Source organism: Martes martes, assembly GCF_963455335.1.
Source record: "Martes martes genome assembly, chromosome: 4".
Taxonomy (NCBI): domain Eukaryota; kingdom Metazoa; phylum Chordata; class Mammalia; order Carnivora; family Mustelidae; genus Martes; species Martes martes.
The window spans coordinates 44538877-44556639 of NC_137891.1; the positions used below are offsets into that span (position 1 = coordinate 44538877).

The window sequence follows — 17763 nt, forward strand, 5'->3', positions numbered from 1 at the left end:
TCTTGACTTGTTAATTTTAGCCATTCTGACTGGTTTGAGGTGGTACCTCATTGTGGTTTTGATTTGTATTTCCCTGATGCCGAGTGATATAGAGCATTTTTTCATGTGTCTGTTGGCCATCTGGATGTCTTCTTTGCAGAAATGTCTGTTCATGTCCTCTGCCCATTTCTTGATTGAATTATTTGTTCTTTGGGTGTTGAGTTTGATAAGCTCTTTATAGATTTTGGATACTAGCCCTTTATCTGATATGTCGTTTGCAAATATCTTCTCCCATTCTGTCAGTTGTCTTTTGGTTTTGTTAACTGTTTCCTTTGCTGTACAAAAGCTTTTGATCTTGATGAAATCCCAATAGTTCATTTTTGCCCTTGCTTCCCTTGCCTTTGGCGATGTTCCTAGGAAGAATTTGCTGCAGTTGAGGTCAAAGAGGTTGCTGCCTGCGTTCTCCTCAAGGATTTTGATGGATTCCTTTCTCACATTGAGGTCCTTCATCCATTTTGAGTCTATTTTCGTGTGCGGTGTAAGGAAATAGTCCAATTTCATTTTTCTGCATGTGGCTGTCCAATTTTCCCAGCACCATTTGTTGAAGAGGCAATCTTTTTTCCATTGGACATTCCTTCCTGCTTTGTCGAAGATTAGTTGACCAAGGAGTTGAGGGTCTATTTCTGGGCTCTCTATTCTGTTCCATTGATCTATGTGTCTGTTTTTGTGCCAGTACCATACTGTCTTGATGATGACAGCTTTGTAATAGAGCTGGAAGTCTGGAATTGTGATGCCACCGACTTTGGCTTTCTTTTTCAATATTCCTTTGGCTATTCGAGGTCTTTTCTGGTTCCATATTAATTTTAGGATTATTTGTTCTATTTCTTTGAAAAAAATGGATGGGATTTTGATAGGGATTGCATTAAATGTGTAGATTGCTTTAGGTAGAATAGACATTTTCACAATATTTGTTCTTCCAATCCATGAGCATGGAACATTTTTCCATTTCTTTGTGTCTTCCTCAATTTCTTTCATGAGTACTTTATAGTTTTCTGAGTATAGATTCTTTGCCTATTTGGTTAGGTTTATTCCTAAGTATCTTATGGTTTGGGGTGCAATTGTAAATGGGATGGACTCCTTAATTTCTCTTTCTTCTGTCTTGTTGTTAGTGTAAAGAAATGCAACTGATTTCTGTGCATTGACTTTATATCCTGACACTTTACTGAATTCCTGTACAAGTTCTAGCAGTTTTGGAGTGGAGCCTTTTGGGTTTTCCATATATAGTATCATATCATCTGCAAAGAGTGATAGTTTGACTTCTTCTTTGCCGATTTGGATGCCCTTAATTTCTTTTTGTTGTCTGATTGCTGAGGCTAGGACTTCTAGTACTATGTTGAACAGCAGTGGTGATAACGGACATCACTGCCGTGTTCCTGACTTTAGCGGAAAAGCTTTCAGTTTTTCTCCATTGAGAATGATATTTGCAGTGGGTGTTTCATAGATGGCTTTGATAATATTGAGGTATGTGCCCTCTATCCCTACACTTTGAAGAGTTTTGATCAGGAAGGGATGCTGTACTTTGTCAAATGCTTTTTCAGCATCCGTTGAGAGTATCATATGGTTCTCGTTCTTTCTTTTATTAATGTATTGTATCACATTGATGGATTTGCAGATGTTGAACCAACCTTGCAGCCCTGGAATAAAGCCCACTTGGTCGTGGTGAATAATCCTTTTAATGTAGTATTGGATCCTATTGGCCAGTATTTTGGTGAGAATTTTCGCATCTGTGTTCATCAAGGATATTGGCCTGTAATTCTCTTTTATGATGGGATCCTTGTCTGGTTTTGGGATCAAGGTGATGCTGGCCTCATAAAATGAGTTTGGAAGTTTTCCTTCCATTTCTATTTTTTGGAACAGTTTCAGGAGAATAGGAATTAGTTCTTCTTTAAATGTTTGGTAGAATTCCTCTGGGAAGCTGTCTGGCCCTGGGCTTTTGTTCATTTGGAGATTTTTGATGACTGTTTCAATCGCCTTACTGGTTATGGGTCTGTTCAGGTTTTCTATTTCTTCCTGGTTCAGTTGTGGTAGTTTATATGTCTCTAGAAATGTATCCATTTCTTCCAGATTGTCGAATTTGTTGGTGTAGAGTTGCTCATAGTATGTTCTTATAATTGTTTGTATTTCTTTGGTGTTGGTTGTGATCTCTCCTCTTTCATTCATGATTTTATTTATTTGGGTCCTTTCTCTTTTCTTTTTGATAAGTCTGGCCAGGGGTTTGTCAATCTTATTAATTCTTTCAAAGAACCAGCTCTTAGTTTCGTTGATTTGTTCTATTGTTTTTTTGGTTTCTATTTCATTGATTTCTGCTCTGATCTTAATGATTTCTCTTCTCCTGCTGGGTTTAGGCTTTCTTTGCTGTTCTTTCTCCAGCTTCTTTAGGTGTAGGGTTAGGTTGTGTATTTGAGACCTTTGTTGTTTCTTGAGAAAGGCTTGTACCGCTATATATTTTCCTCTCAGGACTGACTTTGCTGTGTCCCACAGATTTTGAACCGTTGTGTTTTCATTATCATTTGTTTCCATGAATTTTTTCACTTCTTCTTTAGTTTCCTGGTTGACCCATTCATTTTTCAGAAGGATGCTGTTTAGTCTCCATGTATTTGCATTCTTTCCAAATTTCCTCTTGTGATTGAGTTCTAGCTTCAGAGCATTGTGGTCTGAAAATATGAAGGGAATGATCCCAGTCTTTTGATACCAGTTGAGACCTGATTTATGACCCAGGATGTGGTCTATTCTGGAGAATGTTCCATGTGCACTAGAGAAGAATGTGTATTCTGTTGCTTTGGGATGGAATGTTCTGAATAGATCTGTGATGTCCATCTGGTCCAGTGTGTCATTTAAGGCCTTTATTTCCTTGTTGACCTTTTGCTTAGATGATCTGTCCATTTCAGTGAGGGGAGTGTTAAAGTCCCTTACTATTATTGTATTATTGTCAATGTATTTCTTTGATTTTGTTATTAATTGGTTTATGTAGTTGGCTGCTCCCATGTTAAGGGCATAGATATTTAAAATTGTTAGGTCTTCTTGTTGGACAGACCCTTTGAGTATGATATAGTGTCCTTCCTCATCTCTTATAGTCTTTGGCTTAAAATCTAATTGATCTGATATAAGGATTGCCACCCCAGCTTTCTTCTGATGTCCATTAGCATGGTACATTGTTTTCCACCCCCTCACTTTAAATCTGGAGGTGTCTTCGGGTCTAAAGTGAGTTTCTTGTAGGCAGCATATTGATGGGTTTTGTTTTTTTATCCATTCTGATACCCTGTGTCTTTTGATTGGGGCATTTAGCCCATTAACATTCAGGGTAACTATTGAGAGATATGAATTTAGTGCCATTGTATTGCCTGTAAGGTGAGTGTTACTGTATATTGTCTCTGTTTCTTTCTGATCTACTACTTTTAGGGTCTCTCTTTGCTTAGAGGACCCCTTTCAATATTTCCTGTAGAGCTGGTTTGGTGTTTGCAAATTCTTTCAGCTTTTGTTTGTCCTGGAAGCTTTTTATCTCTCCTTCTATTTTCAATGATAGCCTAGCTCGATATAGTTTTCTTGGCTGCATGTTTTTCTCATTTAGTGCTCTGAATGTATCATGCCAGTTCTTTCTGGCCTGCCAGGTCTCTGTGGATAAGTCCATTGCCAATCAAATGTTTTTATCCTTGTATGTTACAGACTTCTTTTCCCGGGCTGCTTTCAGGATTTTCTCTTTGTCGCTAAGACTTGTAAATTTTACTATCAGGTGAGGGGGTGTCGACCTATTTTTATTGATTTTGAGGGGCGTTCTTTGCATCTCCTGGATTTTTATGTTTGTTCCCTTTGTCATTCTAGGGAAATTCTCTACGATATTTCTCTCCAATATACCTTATTCTCCCCTCTCTCTTTCTTCTTCTTCTGGAATCCCAATTATTCTAATGTTGTGTCGTCTTATGGTGTCGCTTATCTCTCGAATTCTCTCCTCGTGGTCCAGTATTTATTTGTCTCTCTTTTGCTCAGCTTCTTTATTCTCTGTCATTTGGTCTTCTATGTCACTAATTCTTTCTTCTGCCTCATTTATCCTAGCAGTAAGAGCTTCTATTTTTGATTACACCTCATTAATAGCTTTTTTAAATTTCATCTTGGTTAGATTTTAGTTCTTTTATTTCTCCAGAGAGGGCTTTTATCTCTCTGGAGAAGGTCTCTCTAATATCTTCTATGCCTTTTTTGAGCCCGGCTAGAACCTTGAGAATCGTCATTCTGAACTCTAGATCTGACATATTAGCAATGTCAGTATTGATTAGGACCCCAGCCTTCAGTACTGCCTCTTGTTCTTTTTATTGTGGTGAGTTTTTCCGTCCTGTCATTTTGTCCAGATAAGATTTGCTTTCTCTTCCTCTGGAATTCCGCTATTCTCCTTGTTGAGTGAAGTTGGTCTTGGCTGGGTTTCTTGTTGATCTTCTGGGGGAGGGGCCTGTTGTAGTGATTCTAAAGTGTCTTTGCCCGAGCTGAAATTGCACCGCCCTTACCAGGGGCCGGGCTAAGTAATCCGCTCGGGTTTGCTGTCGGGAGCTTTTGTTCCCTGAGCACTTTCCTTAGAGTTCTGGAGGACAGGAATGAAAATAGCGGCCTCCCAGTCTCCAGCCCGGAGGAGCCGAGAGCTCGGGGTCCCTCTCCTCAGTGCACCCTCAGAGAAATGTGCCCAACCACCCCCGTCTCCCTGGCCTCTGGTCGCACTTGGAGAAAAGCGCTCAGTCGCTTGCGCTTGGAGAAAAGCTCTCAGTCGCTTCCGTCTCCCTGGCCTCCAGCTGCGTGCTTGGAGAAAAGTGCTCAGTCACTCCATCTCCCTGGCTTCCGGCCGGGCTCAGCTCACCCAGCCTGTGACCAGTTCAAGGTAACCTCGAGCTGAGAGCTCACTCCTCAGCTTTGTCGCTGTAGCCGGCTTCCCCGCTCTAATACCTGCGAGCTCTGCGGCACTCAGACACCCCCAGTCCTTCTGTGATCCCGTGGGACCTGGGGTTACGCAGATCCCGCGTGGGCTTCCCCCCGGTTTAGCCTCTGGAGCAATGTCCCTCCTTGGAGCAGACTTTTAAAAGTCCTGATTTTGTGCTCCGTTGCTCCACCCCTTGCCAGGAGCCGGCCCCTCCCCCTGCGGTCTATCTTCTCATCACTTTGGATTCACTTTTCTGCAGGTCCTACCTTTCAGAAAGTGGTCGATTTTCTGTTTCTAGAATTGTTCCTCTTCTTCTCTTCGATTTCCCGTTGGATTTGTAGGTGTTTGCAATGGTTAGATAAGCTATCTAGCTCATCTCCTGCTACCTGACGTCGTCTCAGCCTGCTACTTCTCTACAGGTGTATTCTTTAGCACGTTTAGAATGTGTTAGTTTTACTATCCGAGAAGAGTTTAATGTAGTATTTACAAACATTTTTTTTAAAGGCTTATTTATTTATATTGGGAGCGGGGAGGGACAGAGGGAGAGAATTCCCAAGCAGACTCCCTACTGAGTTCAGAAAAGAAACTGATGCGGTGGGACTCAATCTTAAGACCTGAAGACCAGGACCTGAGCCAAAACCAAGATTCGGATACTCAACTGACAGCCACTCAGGCTCCCCTACAAACATTTTTCACTTCTAAACTATTCTGAGGACATCATCTAGTCAGAATAATGTTTTTTTTTTTTAAAGATTTTATTTATTTATTTGACAGACAGAGATCACAAGTAGGCAGAGCAGCAGGCAGAGAGAGAGGGAAAGCAGGCTCCCTGCTGAGCAGAGAGCCCGATGCAGGGCTCGATCCCAGGACCCTGGGAGCATGACCTGAGTTGAAGGCAGAGGCTTTAACCCCCTCTGCCACCCAGGTGCCCCCAGAATAATGTTTTGAGGAATATTGCTTAGAAAAGAAGAATAAAGGAAATACGTAGTTTTTAGCTAGCCCTGCATGAAAAATGAAGAAGTTTCTTAAGACACTGAACAGTGGAGTTTAATTTGGGGACAGGTGTTCTCTCTTGCTGATGAAAGGCAGGTCCGGATGCTTTGTCAACAAGTAACCAACTGGGGGGGTTGTCACACCCCAATAAAAACAATCTACAGTATGTACCTGAATCACCGATGATGATTCAAACTTTGCTCTCAAGTGAGCCTGGGTAGTACCTTCAGTCAGGGTCAGATTTTCCTTATTTGGACACAGGGCATATGGTTTGGTGTCATTGCAGAGAGTAGCAATAGTTTTAAAGTGAATAACTCAAACAATGACAGCAGTCACTTATTGTGTCCATTAAGAAATAAAATCCAGTAAGGTACTATCAAAGGACCCATTTTTAGCAGTATAACTTTCTTATGGCCTTCTAAGATTGATTAAAAAAATATATCTTGAGGGAACTAACTAAGTTTATCTGTTACATAGAATGGTTAGAAATAAGTCAAATATTGGATGACCCCCACTAAAAATGATGGTGTTTTAGAGAAGTTGCCTTTAATCTTCCTGATAGAAAATAGATAATTTTGTTTTTTTTCCCCTGTTGAAGTTATGGCAATAAAATTCTAAGAGTGAAGAGGCTGCGCTTTAGATAAAAGAACAGTAGTAAGTCAACTTCCTTTCACAAGCACAGGTATTTGCAATCACTTGAATAGAGTATGACAAAATTATTTCTAATAATAGGTGCTTTTCTTAGTTTGCTGCATTTAAGTGAATACTTGGAGATAACAAAACCCAATGTGCTAGGTTGCTGGCTTTATAATTTACTAATTACATAATAAAGTCTTAACTGTTTTTCAGTTATAATTCAATTTACCATGCATAATCTATGCTGAAATGAAGAGCACTATTAAATGGTAATACTGGACTAAATCATCTCCTTAGGTTGGCCATTAAAAATTCTGGAATTCCTATGCCAACATAATAGGCTTCCAGCTTGGATTTTGAGTTCCTCTTTGCTCAAGGGTTTCATAACTATCTCCTTAACTACTTTGGTTCTTTTAACTATGAGCAACCTAAATTTGTTATTTATAAATAAAATTTGAAAGTCCTAAAATGAATTACAATAACATAAAAAAGGGGTTCCTGGGTGGCTCAGGTGGTTAAGCATCCTACTCTTGATTTCAGCTCAGGTCATGATCTCAGAGTTGTGCTGCTGGCATGGAGCCTGCTTAAGATTTTCTCTGTCCCTCTGTCCCTCCCCCATGTTCTGTGTCCCTCTCTCTTAAAAAAAAGAAAAAAAATTCCCAGTAAGATTTCTGGATTCTTCACTTAATATTCTGTAGAACTCTAGAAGTCTTTGTTTAGCGCATTAATTCTGACATTTTTACTATTAAGAATAAGTTTTGCAATAAGTTAACTTGTTACAAAGGGAGTACGAAAGAAAGATTTACTGGTGCTTGAACAAAAAATGTAGCCTTGGTTTGGCATTCTCAGATGTTGAAAAATAATCACTTTGAAAAGAGAGTGAACATTCATGTAAAGTTTCATTTATCTTGAGACCATGTGCCTACTCTGAGAGAGCATTTGCAGCATAACTAACTTTCTTTGAGGTTTCAAATGAAAGTGAAGAAAGAGAAGTCTAGGAACATCCAGATTTGTTTTTTTTTTAAGTTAATAATTTTTAAAAATAAAAAAAGTATGCATTAAGTACTTTCTGAAAGTTATCTCTATTGTGTGGAAAACATTTGGATATGTATAATTTATTGAAACCCTACTATGCTTAGATTTGGAAAGTTATGGAAAGAGACCAAAATGATTCCAAATCAAAATAAACAAAAGTTAATTTTAATAAAAAAAAGTTGTTTTGATGATAAAACTGAAGTACTTAAAGGAATTCTCCTAAAACTATAAAGGAAATAGACCCTTTGCAAGAAGGAATTATAGAAAAGCCAGCAAAATGGAAGATGAAAAAGGCACTTTTAAATATACATTTTGTGGTTAAGATATACTTTAAATTTATATTGCGTATTCTTTCAAAGATTTTAACCCACTACCAGTAAACCATTTCAAGTATCTCAGTAACAAGGAAGATAGTTCATTCTATTACCTACAGTCACAGGGAAGAAAATTTGCACCCTAGGAGTATCTTTTTGTTACATAGAATAAGCAAGGACAGAACAGAGAGACCTGCCTGACTTGAGTTCTCTCCATATCTCATTTGTTTAGTTTACTTACTTTGTGGGTTTCCCATGTAATTAATTTATAAGTAGCTATATTTTAGTGATGAATTTAAATATCCATATATTTCAAAGGCTAGTCCTCAAGGTTTTTTAAAGAAGATTTTATTTATTTGCAATAGAGAGAGCCTGTGAGAGACAGAGACAAGCAAGGGTGGAGAGTAGGGGCAGAGGGAGTAGGAGAAGCAGATGCCCTGCTGAGCAGGGGGCCCAACTCTGGGCTCTATCCCAGGTCCCTGGGATCATGACCTAAGCCTAAGGTAGATGCTTAACTGACTGAACCACCCAGGCACCCTTAGTGCTCAAGATTTAAAGGCAAAATGTTTTCAAAGGTCCATGAGATATATTTTCCTTCCTTGGGAATGAACTGAGACCTAAGACTGGAAGAAATGACAGTAATTACAGTAGTACGTTTGGATTTCATTAATAGAGCCGACCTAGATTGCGTCAGAAGCTTGGGCAAGTCATGAGAACTGTTGCAGAGGAAGAAGTGTTGAGGGGAAAAGCTCCTATAACCGTGAGAAGGGGGTTACTTCTGCTGTGATCCCTGGTAACATTTGAACTAAAAGAAATACCTTATCAGATTGGATAGTTTCCCGTTGTTTTTCTTTTCAATCTTTTCTTTTTATTTACAGTGGATGGAACTGAGGTTCAACACTCTGGCAAAATGCCCACACTGCAAAAAAATGTAAGTTTCTCTACCATTGGAAATGCTACTGGGAGGTACTTGAGAACAGTTTAAAGAGCAGAATTCTCACTTTGGTAGATTTTGATTTGAAGACATAAAAGACATGAATACATGTTTAATATGTTTATGCTTCCCAAAACTTAAAAAAAAGATATCTTTAAACTGATTAATATATTCCATTTTGAAATGAAAATGATTGGGCTTGATTATCACTCTCCAAAGGGAAATCAATTTCTAAGAAGAAATTACTACAATTACCAGTAACCTGGTGAAGATTTATAAATGTCCTAAGAGGTTATAATCTATGGAAATAATCTAAAATTTATATTTAAAAGATGGACTGTAATCTAGGAGAAATACCAAATGTTTGGAGGTTTGTAATTAGATAGTTGTTAACTTTTTTCATGTCCTGTCCAGTGAGATTATTCTCTGACAGCAAAGTGTATATAATTATTTGCCTGTCTTAACTATTCAGTATATTTTTCTCTATTCCCAAGTAGTGTACCTAAGGAAATTAACAAAAGGCAGTATAAATGTGGGAAAAAATAGAAGGTATTTTGATTAAAGATATTTTATGGCAGCTCTGTTGGGGGGTTCCCAGATCACCCCAGGATTCTGTGATTTTCTAGGGGGATTAATTGGAATTAGTATTTATTTGTACTCATAGCTATGATTTATTATACAAAGCAAAATCAGCAAAAAAAAAAGGGCACATGAGACAAAGTCTGGAAGACACCAGGTGCTAGTTTCCAAGAGTCGTCTCCTATAGAGTCACGCAGGAGGGCTTAATTCTTCCACCAGGGAATTGTTACAACACAGGTGAAAATTATCTACTGGAGAAGCTCATTAGAGATTGTGACCAAGGTTTTTATTGGAGTTGGTCACAAGGGTTGCATAGCACATACTGAATTTCTAAACTCTCAGAAGGAAAGCAGGTATTCAGCATAAATCATATTGTTTGCTCGGACAATTTGGGCACAATGAGCCACTCGTATCAGGTAGGTAATTGTGGGAACGTTTTACGGACAATTTGGGCACAGTGAGCCACTCGTATCAGGTAGGTAATTGTGGGAACGTTTTATTTAAGTTCACAGATGCCAGCCAAGGTCAGTCCTGAAAGCGGGCCTTTCTAAGGGTAGCTATCTCAGGCCTGCTATCTATTAACTCTTTCTGCATAGTATTTATGTTGATAAAATTTTAATTTAGCGATTATTGTTCTCCACTTATTTGTGTGAATTGTAACTTGAGCTAAGGAAATTTAACTGCAGTGTTTTGACAGTTCAACTTTTAAAAACTGAAAATATGAGTTCATAACTTAATTGGTGTGGTCCTTAGTATGATATAAACACCTTACCTATTTTGAGGAAATCCTAAGAATGATCTCGAGGAGAGAAGAATTGAAAAGTATCTGAGTAGAGTATGTGTAACAAAACCTCTCCTTTTATCTCTGCTAGATCTAATTCCAACTGAATCTAGCCTTATAAGAGTAACTTCTTTACAGCATATTTCTAGCTTCAGAGGAACAGACATTTCCTTTTAATTTATTTGTGAAATTAACCAACTGAATTCTTAACCTTTTTGAATTTAGTACAAGTCTGTATGGAGAAGCAAAGTGGATAACCCCAGATAATATACAGAAAAATAGATACTTGAGAGACACTCCCCCACATAAGTATGTGAATATGTATGTGAATGATAAATATTTCTGTGTGTTATCTATATTTTCACAAAAATGAAAAAAATTAAATGGCAATTATCTTCACTAAGAACATTAAATTGGGATAAAAATTCTATGGAAGGGGCGCCTGCGTGGCTCAGTCCATTAAGCATCTGACTCTCAGTTTCAGCTCAGGTCGTGATCTCAGGGGTTGTGAGGTCAAACCCCATGTGAGGCCCTGCTCAGCACGGAGTGGGCTTGGGCTTCGCTGCCTCTCCCTCTGCCCCTTCCCTTGCATGCATGTACATGCTAGTGCATGCTCTCTCTCCCTCTCTAAAAAAAAAAATCTTAAAAAAAAGTAAATAAATAAATAAAAATTCCATGTGAATTTTTATTTAGCAAAAAGTTCCTGTGATTAGTAGATTGTATGCTAAGCACAGTGATGGTTCCTTTCTCTACAGAGATGTATTAGCTATAATCCTTCCAGCAATCCTGGAATGCATGAATTATGACCCTCATTTTACAGATGAGGAACTGTTAGAGAGGTTAAGGATTTTGCTTACGTGATTTGCTTGCATCATTGTTTTAGAACAATGGCAATGTTTTGCTAGTAATAAAGAAGCATTGAATGTCTAGATAGTCTATAATTGGTTAAAATATCACAAGACAGTGTATTAATGTTAAGAATTTATATCAGTTACTTAAGGAACAACTTACATAGAAATGCACATGGAATAAGTCTGCTTAAAATCATTCTTAAAAGGACGTTTATGGAATTGGAATCACATGCTAAACATGGGAGGATTCAGGGCATCTGTTACTTACTTGACTAAAGATACTGTTATCACATGAAACGCATGGCTTGTATCTACATTTGTTTTCCCTTTGAATGTTCTTCATAACAAAATGATGAGTCATCTGTTGAGATAAGATTCTAAGGAATCATCTTTTATTTTTTTTAAATTTTCTTAATAGATTTATTTGAGAGAGTGAGACAGAGAACACGAGTGCAGGGGGAGAGGCTGTGAGAGGGAAAGAGAAACCTAAGCAGCCTTCCCACTGAGCATGGAGCCGGAAGTGGAGCTTGATCCCATGACCCTAAGATCATGAGCTGGAAAGTAAGAGTCAGATGCTTAACCCTGCCCCACCCAGGAATTTTATTTCTTTAAACACAAGTATAAAATATCCTAAAGCTGTGATTACGTTAAAGGGGTTACTAAATCATTACTATGAAACCATCCCAAAACATGTGTAGGAAAGCTTCCCCCAGTGGCTCCAGAGAGCAAAAAGCATTTTTTTTCCTATCACTCTTTCTCACTGGGGCCACTGGAGCTAAAGGAGCGGTTGCTCTTTAAGTGAGCTGGGTGGCTGTGGCCACTGCAGAAGGGGAGTTGTAGTCCTAGTGTCCTGAAGTAGTACTTGGACTGTATTATTATAACGACCTAAGACTGGTAAAGATGGCGGTTTAATCCATGATAGTTATTATTGGCTATCATTTCTCTGTATCACTGACACACGCCTTTGTGGGTCGTCTCCTGACGTTTTAAACAATAGTGGACTCTTACTTTCTTTTATTTTGGTGTTTAGTGCTTTCTTTTATAATTATTCATGAATTGAGTAAATATCCTGTGCTAGGTACTGGGTGCTTAAAGTAAAAGGTGTAACCTTGCCTTCAGGGAACTGATTCTTGTGGGTATAAGGAAGAGAAGAGTCAACTAGAATAAAGTTCTAAATCCTTTGAAAGAGGTTCACCTATCATTTTCTGCTTTCAAGAGCCTTTCACCCAGATTGGAGGGAAAGGTAACTTGAGAGAAGACATCTGGTTGGGAGGTGGCATATGAAGTAAGTTATTAAAGATGAGTGGGAGTGATGCAAAAAAAGAATGCAGGATGGTTCCTTTTAGAAGGAGCTATCGGTGCTGAGGTACAGTGGAGTCAAAGTGTAGACGGGATGTTAAGGAAACAGAATAGATAGGATTGAATGTGAAGGTATGAGAGAGATTGGGGGTAGAGGATGACTTTATATCTGAGAGGCTATGGAACTATTTACTAAGATAGCATTTAGAAGAACTATGTCTGGCAGACAGATGCTAAATTCAATTTGAACGTATTAGATATAAAGAGACTCTAGTTTGCTAGATTGACTAAGTCTTCATCCCTTGAAATTCATATCCATCTACTCTTCAAACCACCAATCTGGGATCAGTATGGCCACTGCTTCTCCCTTCCATTACCAAGATAACTGACATCTGAAAACAATTCTGTTTTGGTTATCTCTTTCCAAATGTATAGCTTTACACATTGAAACCCTTCCTTGATACTCCATTTTGAAGTGTCTCTGATTAGCTCCCTCTCCCATTCTCCTAAGCAATTATCTCTAGAAATGTACTGTTCCTCTTAAACTCCCACCCCTTCTACATTACTCACTCAGCCTCAGCAGATGACTTGCCTTCCCTCTCCTGATAGGACTGAGTCTGTCCATGAATGAACTCCTTCGTTTTCACGCTGCCTGTCTATGCACTACCTGTATCTATGTGTACTTCATTCTCTCTTCTCAGAGGGAGGCAGTTCTCTCGCTTTTCAGTGCTTATCCCTTCGTTTGATCATGGCACCCATTCTGTCTTCAGTGAAGTGCAATTTAGCCATCAGCCGCACTAGGGGATGAGGAATTTGCTTTGACAAAATCCACATCCCAGGTGCAGATTCTTTTTTTTTTTTTTTTTTTTTTTTTATTTGACAGAGATCACAAGTAGGCAGACAGGCAGGCAGAGAGAGATGGGGAAGCAGGCTCCCTGCTGAGCAGAGAGCCTGATGCGGGGCTAGATCCCAGGACCCCGAGATCGTGACCCGAGCCGAAGGCAGAGGCTTTAACCCACTGAGCCACCCAGGTGCCCCCCAGGTGCAGATTCTAATAGATCCGATCATTCCTCTGATTCTGCTTGTATTCTCTGTAGTATTTGGTTCTGTTGATCATCCTGGTTTTTGTCTTAAAATTTGCTCTTTTCTTGGTTTCTAGGTACCACTTTCTCCGGTTTTCTTCCCACGTCTGAGAACATTCCTTTGCTATTTCCTTTGTTGACTTCACTCTCTCTTCCAAGTAGTTAAATATTGCAATTCTTCAGGGTTGCAACTTGACCACACTAGATCTTGGTTTTCTCATAGTTTCCTCTGTCATATATATGCCATTAAATCTCGACCAGTATGCCACTAAATCACCCCAAATCTCTTCAGATATAAATATGCAATCTGTTTTCACTATTTTCCCTATTGTTATTTCAACCTGGGTGTCCATAGGCACTTCGAACCCACATATCCTTCTTCCTTACGCTCTGCCAACTAATCTTCTGTGTGTGTGTGTGTGTGTGTGTGTGTGTGTGTGTGTGTGTTTTAAAGATTTTATTTATTTGACAGAGATCACAAGTAGGCAGAGAGGCAGGCAGAGAGAGAGAGGGGAGGAAGCAGGCTCCCTGTGGAGCAGAGAGCCTGACTTGGGGCTCGATCCCAGGACCCTGGGATCATGACCTGAGCCGAAGGCAGAGACTTTAACCCACTGAGCCACCCAGGCGCCTCCCTTGTGTGTTGATGAATATATTATACTGGTGAATGTTATGTCATCTGCCCAGCTGACCAAGCCAGAAATCTGAATGTATCTTTATTCCCTGTATCTAAATGGAAACAAGTCCTATCAGTTCTGTCTCTTGACATTTCAATTCTGTTCTCTTAGTCTCACTATTCCTACTTTAGTTCGTACATTTGGGATCCCTCTCCAGGACTGTTGTAATGGCTTCCTAATTTATCTCTTGGCCTTCAGCCTTGCTGTTCTCTTTTCCATTTATTAGAGTAATGGCCCTGGATACAAATATGATTTTAAACTCTCTGGCTCCAAATCTTTTATTAGCTCCAAAATTCATGGTCATGATGTACAGTTGTGCAGGTTGAATACTGCACAACAAGGTGCTATTTTCATTGTTATTCTAGGTTTGTGTATATATGTGGCATATAAAGTATCCCTAGGAAGGATATATTCTTATTGACATAAATGTACCATATGGACTATTATAGGCCCATAGCCTAAAATCCGAAATGGAATTCCAAACTTCTCAACAAGGTATATACAAACCTCCAAGCTTAGGTATTTGCCTAATCTCTCTAGTGATATCTTTATTGTGTTTTCTTTGACCTTTATACACAACTCACTCTGTGCCATCCTCAACAAATCCCACTTCCACAAATACACAGTACAGTTTCTTGCCTCTGTCCCTAAATCTCACCCTACCAGGCTGGGATAACCTGGCTGGTCCCTTTCTCATTCCTGGAAAACCCCTACTTAACTTCACAAGTGAGCTCATACAGCCCTTGCTTCCAGTACTCTACTACTCACCTACAGAAACCTTCTCTGAAAGAAAGGTTATTCTGGTGCGTGTTTCTTGACCAAAATTCTTATGTTTTTCATACCTGAATAATGTCACTGTTATCTGCTAAGATGACTTACTTACTTTCTCATCTCTTCACATCTTATCCTGCCTTTAAGCTGCCTCTAATAAAACATTCCCTAGCTACCTCATCGAAAGTCGTGCCATAAGTAACATTGCTCGGCACCATCTTTTTCCAGAAGTCCTTTATAAGGCCCGTGGTCAATAGGGAAGTATCGTGAAAGGAAAAGTTAATCATTTGAAGGGTGAATTGTTATATGTTTGGGAAGTATTGGATGATTTTTTCCTCCTGGGGGATTTACTATCCATATTTTGTATATTAGATGCTCTTGACTTTTACATCCAGTAAAATGAAAGACTAGTTAACGCTAACGAACATCTTTTTAAATGCATAGTTCAGTTCATATGAAAGTTAAGAAAATAACCAAGAACCTGAAATAAAGAGGCAAGGATGATTATGACTGTCATTTCAAATATCCTGAGAGTGTTTACTAATACTGGTGATCCAGACCCTTGGGTTTCAATGTTCAGATGAAGAATGAGAGGAAGACCTTGGACTTGCAGAAGGTTGAGAGTGGGAACCCTATCCCCTCACCCCCAGAAAACGTCCTTAAGGCTGTTCTTCATGAAAAGAGTGGATGGAAAAAAAAAATCCACCAGAAAAGGAATATTATAGAGATTTTATAAGAACACTGAGTTTGAACCTTGTATTTTAATTTTACTTCATGTATATGGTCTAGGAAAAGCCAGTCTCTGAAAGCAATTTAAAGTGGTTTAGGGTTTGTATCATTCTAGGGATCCTGGGAAAAGCAAATGAAAATTCTCTGTGATGAAGCCACCACAAACCATTCTTACGAATTTTTAATATGAAGAACTGCCAAAATAAGTTCTCGACAAAAATTACCAACCACATGAGGAGACAAGGTACTACAAGCAGAATCAGCATCAGAAACAAACAGTATAATTAGATTCCCAAGGACTTCAGATATAATTATTAGATACAGAATATGCTATAGCCATGTATAAAATATTTTAAAAAATAGAAATGAGAAAACAGATGAAACTAGAGACTCTTGATTCTGGGAAACAAACTGAGGGTTGAGGAAGGAGAGGTCGGTAGGCGGATGGGACAATTGGGTGATGGGCATTAAGGAGGGATCGTGATGTGATAAGTACTGGGTGTTATACGCAACTGATGAATTATTGAATGCTACATCTGAAACTAATGTTGTATGATATGTTGGCTAATTGAATTTAAATTTAAAAAAATGACCAAGCACACACAAGAAACTGTACACAAATTTTTCATAGCAACTTTATTCTTAATAGACCCAAATTGGAAATAAGGCAAATGTTCTTCCATGAGTGAATGGTTAAACAAACTGTGGTACTTCCATACCTTGCAATACTACCTCTGCAATGAAAGGAATGAGCTATTGACATATGCAACAGTTTGGATGAATGTAGGCTGAGTGAAAAAAAAAAGTGCCATGAGGTTGCCTACAGTAGGTTGCCCATTTATGTAACATTTTGAAATGGTGAAATTTTATAAATTGAGAACAGATTAGTGATAATGTGGTGGGTGCAGAGGGTAGGCAGGTGGGAGGGACATAGGTGTGGTTATAAAAGCATCCTTATAGTGCTGTAACTGTTCTGTATCTTGACTGTGCTGATGGATACTTAAACCTAGACATATGATAAGATTGTGTAGAATTAAATACACACATACACAAATGAGTATAAGTAAAGCAGGAAATCTGACTATCAGTGGATTGTATCAGTGCCAATATCCTGGTTATAATAATGTACTGTAGAGTTTGCCAGATGTTGTTACCATTGGAGAAATTGCATAAAAAAAAATATGAGATCTCTGATTATTCATGAATCTGCAGTTGTCTCAAAATAACACATTTACTTAGCAAAAACAATAACCAGATAGATTTTAAAAGCAACAATAAAACTTATAGAAATTACAGTGCAATGGACAGGTAAAGCAGCAGATGAAGCTGAGAACTGAAGTTGTGGATTAGAAGAGAGAGGTCAGTAAATTACCCAGAATCCATCAGGGGCACACAGGTGAGAGTAGTGTTGAGACAAGTATGTATGAGAACAGCTGAAATATATCTGATCTAGAAGGCAAAAACAAAGAATGAGATGGGCATTTGAAGAGTTAATCCCTAAGGATTTTCAGATCTATGAAAGATACAAACCCTTAGATTCAAAAAGAGCAGTGAAATCTGTGCAAAATAAGCAAATGCATAGTAGTGAAACTGCAGAAAACCTAAGATAAAGGAAGATACCAAAAGCAGAGAGAGAAAAGACGGATTTTCTTCTAAAAGAAAAAATTTTTTAAGTAATTTCCACTCTCAGTGTGGGCCTCAAACTCAAGACCCAGACACCAAGAGTCGCAAGCTCCACCTACTGAACCAGCCAGGCTCCCCAAAACAGATTTTTTAACTATAAAAAAAGATAACAGTTCTGTCAACAAACATCTTAACAGCAACAATGGAACCCAAAAGATAAATTTAAAAATACTTTAAAGTATTAAGAGAAATTAACTGTCAAACTGGTATTATAGACCAATCTAAGCCATAGTAGAATCATGAAGGCAGAATAAAAGTGTTCTCAAATGCAGACCAATGAACCACAAACAACAACAGCAACAAGTCGAGAACATTGACCACCTTGATACCCTTACCAAAGAAACTACTAAAGGATGAATTTAGGGAAAATAGAAAAATATCCCAGAGGAAATTTCTACAAGGCAAGAATAAAAAGTAATCTTGTAACTTGTAAACAGTCATCAGGATCATTGTATAAAATAGCAAA

At 38.6% G+C, this 17763-nt stretch overlaps 1 protein-coding gene across 1 annotated transcript in view; it reads left to right on the forward strand.

Moving 5' to 3' along the window:
* Window positions 1–17763, forward strand: part of PIP4P2 (phosphatidylinositol-4,5-bisphosphate 4-phosphatase 2) — a 63658-nt gene that overhangs the window by 37473 nt on the left and 8422 nt on the right. The window contains exon 5 of the mRNA XM_080802878.1: window positions 8793–8845. Within this exon, the coding sequence (XP_080659004.1) occupies window positions 8793–8845 (53 nt within the window). The remainder of the gene's footprint in view (window positions 1–8792; window positions 8846–17763) is intronic.